At 38.0% G+C, this 10,183-nt stretch overlaps 1 protein-coding gene across 2 annotated transcripts; it reads right to left on the bottom strand.

Moving 5' to 3' along the window:
- Positions 1–348: 348 nt before the first annotated feature.
- On the bottom strand, positions 349–8,533 carry ESM1 (endothelial cell specific molecule 1). Of its 2 annotated transcripts, none has more exons than XM_032280902.1 (3): positions 7,789–8,523; positions 4,606–4,755; positions 349–1,908 (listed from the first exon to the last, which is right to left on the bottom strand). In XM_032280902.1, exons 1-3 carry the CDS (start codon positions 8,225–8,227, stop codon positions 1,808–1,810), a joined length of 690 nt encoding a protein of 229 aa, XP_032136793.1. In that variant the 5' UTR covers positions 8,228–8,523; the 3' UTR covers positions 349–1,807. The 2 variants fall into 2 exon arrangements, with proteins under 2 accessions (XP_032136793.1, XP_032136798.1); XM_032280907.1 differs by having other exon boundaries at positions 1,823–1,908; positions 4,623–4,755; positions 7,789–8,533.
- Positions 8,534–10,183: the final 1,650 nt, after the last annotated feature.

Raw genomic sequence — 10,183 nt, 5'->3', positions numbered from 1 at the left:
CGATGCCATGTGAAAGAGACATCCATGCAGCAAAATAGAAATGATTATTTCAAGCCTCAGCTCTAAAGCTAACTGATGATCCCAACAGACATGTTTACCTTTGTTGTTCTGCAGAATGAGTTAATATATTGGGACCTACTTTTAGGAAGCTCTGAAAAATGTGTCGACCAAAAATGTGAGGCAGGGAAGCAAATATCCTGACCCCCTGTTTTGACAGAAGAGGCATATCCAGAGCAGAAAATTCTGTTGAAGAGCTTGCCCTTCAATATGCACATGAGAGTTCTTATTGAATGAATTGTTAAAATCACTTTTAGCAATTAAACAAAATCACAAATCAACATAGAACAGCTGTATCTTGTTCTTTTTTTATTGAACAATAATAAACTTGTCCTTTTAAAACAAAACCTAACAGCTTATTCAGCTTACATTCAAAGGCCTTCCCACACACATTCACAACTCAGTTGGCCAAATTCAACAATAAAATACAGGTAAATAGTGAAATAATTCTTAAATAAGTTTTTCACTTCAAATAAAATACTTCTGAAATATTTCCTGACAACATCTAGTACAACAGTCTCATTTGTGCTAAGATTCTTTCAAATATACTCCTAATTCCACTTTTCAACCAAGTTTAAAAGAAAAAAATATGAAAATAAACTATATTTTTGTTTCCTGCTGAAAATTGACTCTTCTTTTCCAAACCTCCTAAAAAGTTATTTTCTACTTTAAGTTGAAAATTCACCTAAATCACAGCACTTACATTTAAATAAAGACTCTCTGTTGCTCATTTTTTGACATTTTTGAAATCCAAAGTGACTCTATTTTTCTAGGTTTCTCTTATGCTTATTACTGTTATTACTATAATTACTGATAATAAATTTATTATGCTCAGATGTTTGAAAACCTTACAGAGTCACAGCTTTATTATAACCATTTTAAACAAATAATACTAGATTTCTTTCCTCAAGAGGATGATAAATATGGGGAGGGAGGATGACTTGCAATAACACATTTGTTTATAAAAAATATATAAATATTTACCTTTATACACACAAAAACCACCAATGGGTAAAATACTTCTTAGCTGTATCTCTGAGGTGGCATTCATTAAGGCCATTTATGGAAGTGTCTGTGTGTCCTCTGCCCCCGAACCATCCTTCAGATACAGGTAACCTGGGAACTACATCAGCAGCCTTTTGAAATTGCTCTCAATTCAAAGCTGTGTATTACTCAAATCTTCCATAAGCTTCAAACATCTTACTTCCTTCAGGGGTTTTCTGGTTGTTTTATTTTTACTTTTTCCCAAAGTCAAAAAATTTTAAAAAGGCACAATTAAATTCTACAGAAGCTACCTACCACGAGGAAAAGCTAAATACTATACTTCCCACTCCCACCCCCTCCCCACCTTCTCCTGCCATTGACTCTTCATTCCAACATTAATGTACATTTAAGTCAAAGAACTCATGGGCATACTGCAGTCTTCAGCTTTGCCTAGCTCCCTCTTTGGTTGACCTGTCTCCATGAAAGATTACCTAAATTGCATTTTTAGTTCTTCAGTGTTGCTATGCACACACATTTAACGAATCTATATGCATTCAAATATTTAACAAATACCTAAAAGTGTTCAGTCACATGCATGTTATGGATTGTAAATAGCCTACTTTTTGTTTTCTGGATCCACCATAAATCATGTTTGGTCTTTAAAAATTACATGTCCTTATGCTATAATCTAGAAAGTTCCTTAAATGTTGGCTGTGTGTTGAACAATCACGAAAACAGAGCCTTCTCTCAGAAATCGCACCCGGGATCAGCGTGGATTTAACCATTTCCTCATCACGGGAGCCTCAGCAGCATTCCCCTTCACAACTCCTCTCACGACATTGTCATCTCCAGACGCCATGTCATACTCTGAAAGTAGATGGAACACAGATCATGTCCAAATGTCTGTAGCTCAAAGACAGCACGGTTTTGCTTTATTTTTGTTTTACGTGGAATGTACAAGGAAATCTTTAATCAGTTTAAGATTCCATGCTAACTGTATTCACTGCTCTATATCAGTGAGCACCTCGTATACAATAGCACCCCTTGAACTGTTCTCTTTGTATACCTATCTGCATCTGACATTATCTTATACATGCATTTGTCTTTCTTTCCTCCTGTATTATCTCATTCCACCGCTAGAATTCTACTTTCACAAAGGTAGGGTTCTTTATTTTGCCCACTGCTATATCTCCAGCACTTAGGACAGTGCTTGCCATACGGTAGGCACCGAATAACTATTTATGGAATGGGCAAATGTTGTATGAACAGGCCTCAAGTTAGATTCTCACACTAAGATTAGCTTTTGCTGCATTCAGAAGGCAAAAGGCAGACCAATGGGCAAAACTTTCACAAAGACATTTCTCGCTCTACATGTTAATAATTAAACCCCAGCGCATGAACCTGGAAGCCTCACATAGTCTCGTGAGCCAAAGGCCCCTAGGCAGCCTCTCAAAGAGGTCGTTAGAGTACTCTGCTCTCCATCCTGAACCTGACTAAGATTTGCCAAAATTGCACTAATAATCATCTTTTGTTGGTTGAAACTTTAATTTTCTACATAGAAAACGTTGCAATATTTGGAATTTGCTAAAATGAAATTGTCTACTTCTAGGAATAGTGAGGTGTGCTTGCTTTGGCAGTGCACATTCTGACACGGAATGCTTTAAGAAGATGAGCGTGCCCCAGCAGATGAATATGTGTGAGTCTGTGAACATTCCAGATCTTACTCCCCCAAGACCTTCCACAACAAAAAGCTACTTGTGAACTTCCAACTTGGGAAGTTCATTGCCAAAAAAAGGACATTAAGTGGAGCACTGGGGACAGGAAGCACGTTTGACAAGAGTGCTACAGCCAGAAGGTGGAAAGGTGAAGACAAGCTCGTCTCTGGGGGTCCCAGCACTGGTGAAGCTTGCAGCCATTTAGCCTGCTCTCAAAGGCTGGGCCCAAACAGATTTGTGCAGAGTGATGTGAAACCTGTGTCAGGACTGAAGCCCAAGGCTTCTCTTGTAAACTCCAGCACATGAACCTGGAAGTCTCATGTAGTTCCATGAGCAAAAGGCCCCTAAGCAGCCTCTCCAAGAGGTCCTTAGGGTTTCTGCTCTCTACCCTAAAGCTGACTGAGGTATACCAAGATCACACGAATAATCATCTTTTGTTGGTTGCACCTTTAGCTAATGGAAGGAAATATCCTATGTCAGAAAAGAGAGAAAACGACTGCTTTTTCCAAAAATTTCTGAGAAAAATCTCAATGCCTAATTTCGATATGGAAATATTTTTGTGTAACCTATAATGTAAGTATTGGTATGGGCACCACCATACTTAAAACTAAGAATTCACTTAAAAGCTTAATATTTTCCTTTATTTTAACACGCTTAGTTGACACATATCTAAGAAGGAGGTAAAATTAGAAAAGAAGCACCTTTGCCAAATAGTTTACATTTTATTAATCTGGAGTTCAAAAGACCAAAAACAAAAACTAAATAAAATGGACTTGATTGTTATTTATATTTGTGGTGGAAAAAATGTATACAGTTTGTTGATACTAGCAGTCTCTGTGACTATATGTTGGGCTTTTTATTTGTTTATTTTTTATATTTTTAAATATAATTTTAATTGACACATAATAATTGTATATATTTGGGATACATTGTGATACTTTGATATATGTCTCCACTGTGGAATGATTAAATCAAACTAAGTAGCATATCCATCACCCCACATACTTTTTTGTATGTGATGAGAACATTTAAAATGTATTCTTTTAGCAATTTAGAAATAAATAATAATTATTAGTGACAGTCACCATTCTGTGCAATGGAGGCCTAAGCTTTGATGATGCATGTTGCTTTAAATGAGCTACTTTCAATTTAATGGAGCTCTCCTGTACTGGCCATTTATGCAACAAGATAAATGATTATGTACATAGCACTATCTCACAGGTTGTGTATTCCTCACATTCTAACATCTGTATAAAAAATACACATGGACTAACAAGCAGCACATGAATTTCATTCATTTCCCAAGTTTCAATCACAGATACTATTTCTTAACCTCTCCAAAACCCATAAAAACACACACTTGGAATTATTCCATTTAAATGCTTTCATTTGGTTAAAAAAAAAAGTTTATATTTTCTATCTTGGCTCTTAAAGCTTATCCAATAAATTCCTCACAGTATTTTTCTATGTGAAGTTGGGAGATAAATAGTTTTGTCTAGTAAATATACAAAACAGATCACTGAAGAATTTAAAGAACTTTGTATATCTCAGCTGATTATTTTTTATTACAGATTTTCAGTAATCAATCATATTTATCCTCCTATAAATCACATTTAAATTAGGTAAACTTTATGAGAAATTATATATAAACATCAAAATTATCGATGGGCTCTTTTTAGAAAAACAGAAACAGCAACCAAACTCAGCCACCACCCACCAATCCCCTGAGAAAAGCAAAGGAAACAAAATCATTCCAATCCATATCTTATTCTACTCATAGATATTTTCTAAGTTATTCACACCGAAATGAAACTATTGTTCCAATGCTTATACCACAAGCAGGGCTTACCTGTGAGAGAAACAAACCTGTTGGAAGACTTGGTTACTGAATATTGGAAGAAGGGGAATTTCAGACATTTTCCCGTCCCCCTGTCACAGATGCCTGACTGGCAGTTGCAGGTCTCTCTGCAATCCATCCCGAAGGTGCCATAAGGACATTCTGGGGACAAAGGAAAGGTTGGAGAGGGCACTGCTTGTTGTAAATACGTCTCCATCCTAACAGCCCTGTGTGCATAGCCTTATGATTTGAACCAACCTCATGAATCTTGACTGTAAAATAAAATCCAATTCTCCAAACCCAGGATTTGAAAGTTGAAACTTAGAGTCATAAATATAAAATCACACGTTAAGACCAGATAATGGATGCCTCGGGCTTAGCGTCATGAGGTAAAGTTACTCTGAAGACAGCTACATACAACCAGTCTCCTCGGACCAGTCTTTATTATATTCTGCTTAGAGACCAATAGATTCTCACACATGACCTCTATAGCAGCTCAGCAAAGGTGGGAAATTGAACAGACATATATGCATCAACTCCTCAAAGAGTTTTAAAACTGTGATGCTATCTTTGAATCTACTGTATTCACTGACAATTTATTGTTTTAAGTGTATAGGAAAGGGCTTCAAACTAATCAGGGCCAAGAGAGCTATCATCCTACTCACCATGAAGCAATCAATCCTCCAACTGCTCCAACCCCTATCAAGTTCCTTATCTGTAGAAATGGCAGGCCATACAACTTGCCTGGCTCCCTCAGTAGTTAAGAGGGCTCACTAGTAAAATCTTCTGAAAGGCTAGCATGCAAGATGCTAAATGAACAAGAAAGCTGAGGGCTTATACTCCCTGAGGGTTTGTACACCTATCAAGAACTAGAAGCTTTTAGAACTCCAGTGCCTATACTTATGCTAAAACAATCCTACATTGAAATAAAGAGGACAAAGTCATTCATTTAAAATGCATTAAATTATTTAAGATGCTGTTTTTAGAATAAACAGCATCTCAGTAGACTAACCAACCCTTAAAACCAGCAGACTTAGAATAGAGACTATTCTCTTGTGAAAATACGTTGTAAATCACAGGTGCGTAAAGAACAAATCGTAAGGCATCTGAGTCTCTAGCAGTCTAGTACTCCACTGACTCATTAACGAGATATCTTTTTTTAAAGAGATCTAAGGGTGCTCTTTTCAATATGGTTCGGATCACAGAGGAACCTGGTTTTGAATGTTGTTCTCTCTGCTGGGAAGAAGAGATCTTAAAAAGGGATCCTGAAAAGGCCTATTTCAGGAAAGCACACAGGATTGGGATTTGACTGTGCTTGCAGTGATACTGAAAACTAACACTTTAACCAAATTCCCAGTGATACTTCTAGTGTATACCCTGATGTACTGAACAGTGCTGGGAAGATAGTAAGTGTTCATTAAATATGTGTTGGCTGCTGATTGTTATCCAGGCAAGATGTTGACAGACATCTGAATATTTAGAAGACATTTGGATATGCAGCTGAAGGTTACAGTTTTCATGTGGATGTTCTTTTAAAAAGCTGAAGGAGGGAGATGATGGCAAAATGCATTATCTCTATCTCGAGCTGCTAAGGCTCACACAGTTTCCTATTTCCAGCAGAGAGAAAATGCTTAAAACTAGATTCATCAGCAACCTGAAGAAAGCCAAAAAGAGCAATCTTAAATATCTTTTTAGTACCTTGATCATTCAGTAAAATACTACAGTGCTAAAGACTCCAGATGCCACACAGCTTTTTTCTTTGCCCATATGTAATTGTACATTTACAATCACATGTACAAAGGCATTTTATGCCAAGCAAAAAAGCAATCCACTGCATACATGTGATATATCATGAGTATGATTGTGTTAACCACTTCCTCCCTAATTTCCTTATGTGAAGTACTTTCTTGGTCAATAAGCCCTGTAATTTATAAAATATACAGATTCTATGCAGTTGAAAGAAACATATGTTATTTGTTCACCAAACAAAATATTTTCTCAGCATTCTATTTCTTATTGTATATAAACAAAAAAAAACTAAGCAAAAAATAAAACTCTCCTAATACTTCAAGAATTTGTTTTCTTAATTTTGTATGTTTTGCAAATTAAAAGATGATTAATTTATACATTATATGTCAAAGAAGTAGAATTAATGAGATTAGCTCAATACTGGATGAATATCATTCATAAAAATATAATAGTATTAAAAACATAAACCATAAGAATTATTTAGAAATTTCTCAGTCCTTTTTATAATTTTGAAAGCTTCCTTTATTATACAACTAATGGATGGGGTTATAACATGTGTTGCATCTTAATAATAGCTCTTCATAATGAGATCATGAGGTATCTATACATAGAGTATTTTTAAATCACCATTCTTTTGATTCTAAACATTTTTAAAATGTTAAACATTTTAAATTACAGTCACTAAGTTTAGAATAAATTCTACAAACACTTAACTACATTATTTAGCTATAATTTCAACCTGACAAAGTTTTTCTTTAAGTGTGTAAGTGGCCAACCTCATTCTTCACAGACTTCCAGTTTTTATTTTTCTTTATTGTTATTTTTCCTTGTCTTAACACCATCTGTTATTTTTCCAGATGACCAAAACCTTTATAAAGTCAGATGAGGTTTGTTTTATACTTCAGGGGACCCTCTTTGAAGAATGAGTTATTTTGTTAGATGACTTTAGCTCACTCTGTTCCATAAAGTGCATTTGCGTTCATCAGAAATATTTGATCTTGAGAGGGGCCCTCCAGCCTGTGGACCCTTTCAAGATCAAAGAATCACTAAATCTGGGGGCTAGAAACGATTCCAAGAGGTTATCTAACATAGACCTTTGTAATCACTGCCTCTCAGAGGAGAGAGCACCTAAGCCATCCTTAACAGATTACCTGTCAAGTTTCTAAAGTTTTCCAGAAAATGAGCCAACACAATCTTCCATTGCAACTTTCTTTCTGTGATCTCATAAGGTAACGAGTGAAATCCCACATTTCATTCTGTGCCTTTCTGCACACTGGTCTCAGTTGCTACTTTTCCATCTCTACCCATGACAATACCTGTGTGGTACCTTGTCAAGAACCCACCTGCCTTTTCCCTCTTAGTCTTGAGGAGCAAAGCCACCTCATCTCCCAAGCTGGCTAAAAGCTCTCAGCATGCCCTGGGAGAAGAGAGGTAAAGGGTCTTTACCTTTGCAGATACCAAACTCTTCACCAAAAGGATCCTCCCCATTGGAAGGCTGACACCTGAGCCCCGGGCCACACTTCATGCCATCCATGCCTGAGACTGTGCGGTAGCAAGTTTCTCCCCGCCCTGCAGCGCACACCTGGCAGCAGCCACAGTCATCGAGCACTGTCCTCTTGCAGCGGGGGCTGCTTTTGCACTCACTGCTGTCACAGTGTTGAGGGCAATCCACGGCATAATTGCTGCTCCAGGCAGCCACCAGGTGTGTAGGCACGAGGAGCGTGGTCAGCAGCAAGACGCTCTTCATGTTTCCCAGCTGTGTCAGGCTCGGCTCCCCTGTCATGGTCTTTGCTGGTGGGAAGCAGCCGTCCAAACTGGTAGCTGAGCCTCTGCCTACAAGTTTATGAGTTTTATACACTGAGTTGCCCGCATGCTTTCCCGTCATCAATTTCCTCAACCCAGCAGCAGTGCTGTCCTCCTGCCAGGCTGTCTTGTTTTAGTTTATGAAATCCAGGATGAAGGCTGGATTAACACGCTGCTGCCATCCAGGAATTGAAAAGCCCAAGCTGATGTCATCTGTTATGTTTAGATGGTTGTTTTGCATGAGGACTGAAAAACTCACTCACATCCGTCTCAAGGGCTCAAGGACGGTGGTGAAGGAGGAATAAAGAAGGTCGCACACCCTCCTTCAGGATGGGAATTGTTCTGACCCCAGCATATCACTTGAGGTATAGCTTTGTCTCAGAGCCTCTGTAGTCAGGAGTAAAATGATATGAACATGAATCATCAGGACTGAAGAAGCGTCTTCAAAAAAAATAAGAAACATTTGGTATTTCCCCTCAATAAGCAGCTATGAGATCATTTGAAAAAAGAAAGGGTTATATTGTGTCTTTTTAATACTTAGAAGAAAGAAAATATTTTGATAGGGATATTTTTAAGACCCTCTCTTCCTTCCTCTCACCCCTCTCATCAAATGTTATTTCTAAAGCAATTCATGTCACATATAACTAAGTCTATTGTGGATATGGCAGTGCTTCTAGTAAAACGTGGAACTGCCTCTGAGAATTTCTTTTAAAATCAATACAAAAAGCCACATAAGAGGTAAGATCCATTTGACACTGCTTCTGGGTTACTCAATTCTGGAAAAACTTATCAGTTGGACTTCTGATCCAAAACTCCCTGGAGGGAAGGCTCATCCATCACTGAGTCTGCTTGTCCAATGATTGAGTGCCCCTAGAGCCCTTCCCCTCACCTCCTGGCATCTATCACAGCCCTCACTAAAAACTGCCAAGCACAGCAGCCAGCCCAGGGCAACAAGTGGCCTAGCAGGAAAATCAGAACACAGCCCCCAAGAGGCAAGTCACAGGGAAGGGAAACATTACCCCTCAGGAAACAGGTCTGCGTGCTACGGAGGGTCTCCGTGCCTAGGTCCCTCTGGGAAAACAGAGTAGAACAGAGTAGCCCTCTTAAAATATCAACTGGACCAGGGCCTTATTAAGCAAGGTTAAAGAGGAGAGAGGGGAGTTCCTAACCAAACACATGTTGAATTCCATGCCCTCACCTCACTTGTCAAAAGAGAAATAGACCTACTGTCAGTTAGTAAATAACAACCCGGTAAAGTGGGTAATTCTTGGTCTGTCACAAATGAACTGTGAGAAATACACAGGACTTCTCTTGGCCTCAGCTTCCTCTTTTGAGAATTGATAGTGTTAGGCTAGCTGACTTTGAAAATTCTTGCTTCCCCTAGAAGATGAGGCACAGTGCGCACTGGATGTAGCTTGATAATCGGCTTTTGCAAATGCAATTTTAGGGCAATACAGGTAGCTTAAGTCAGACTACAGAGAAATGAGGCAGTAGGACATGAAATCAATAGTTTTAGCTTCAAATTTTCCAAATTTTTCATTACAATTCAATCTGAAATACTCTTAACTTTATCTCCCCAGAAGCACTTACTTACTTAGCAGGTGAAACATTCTGATGTCTTCAATAATGGGTAATATTTGTTGAGTTAATAGCTCAAACATTTTACATGTATTAACTCATTTACTTCTCATCACAATATTATGAAGTGGCTTCTATTATCATGCTTTTGTAAAAAAAGAAGAAACTGAGTCAGAAAGAAGTTAATTTGCCCAGCGTCCCTATATTGAACAGATGTTAGCCTAATGTCAGAGCCACCCGTTCTATTGCTTATTACAATACACGACTGCACTTTCATGGCCAATAGTTCCAGTGGCCTAGGTCGCAATTTAAGCTGACTCTACAAAATGTTCCTTGTTACTGAACACCACTTTCTGAGGAGTAGTTAATTGGAATAGTGTTAATAATAATATCTGACCTTTATAGAGATCTGACTGTGTTCCCAGATGCCATGCTAAGCAGTTTATGTAGATTACCACAT

The sequence above is a fragment of the Sapajus apella genome, unplaced genomic scaffold (assembly GCF_009761245.1).
Source record: "Sapajus apella isolate SASKATOON/1434 unplaced genomic scaffold, GSC_monkey_1.0 scaffold1, whole genome shotgun sequence".
NCBI classification, from domain to species: domain Eukaryota; kingdom Metazoa; phylum Chordata; class Mammalia; order Primates; family Cebidae; genus Sapajus; species Sapajus apella.
Note: the sequence above shows the minus strand (reverse complement) of the source record. Positions and strands in the feature narration are given on the sequence as shown.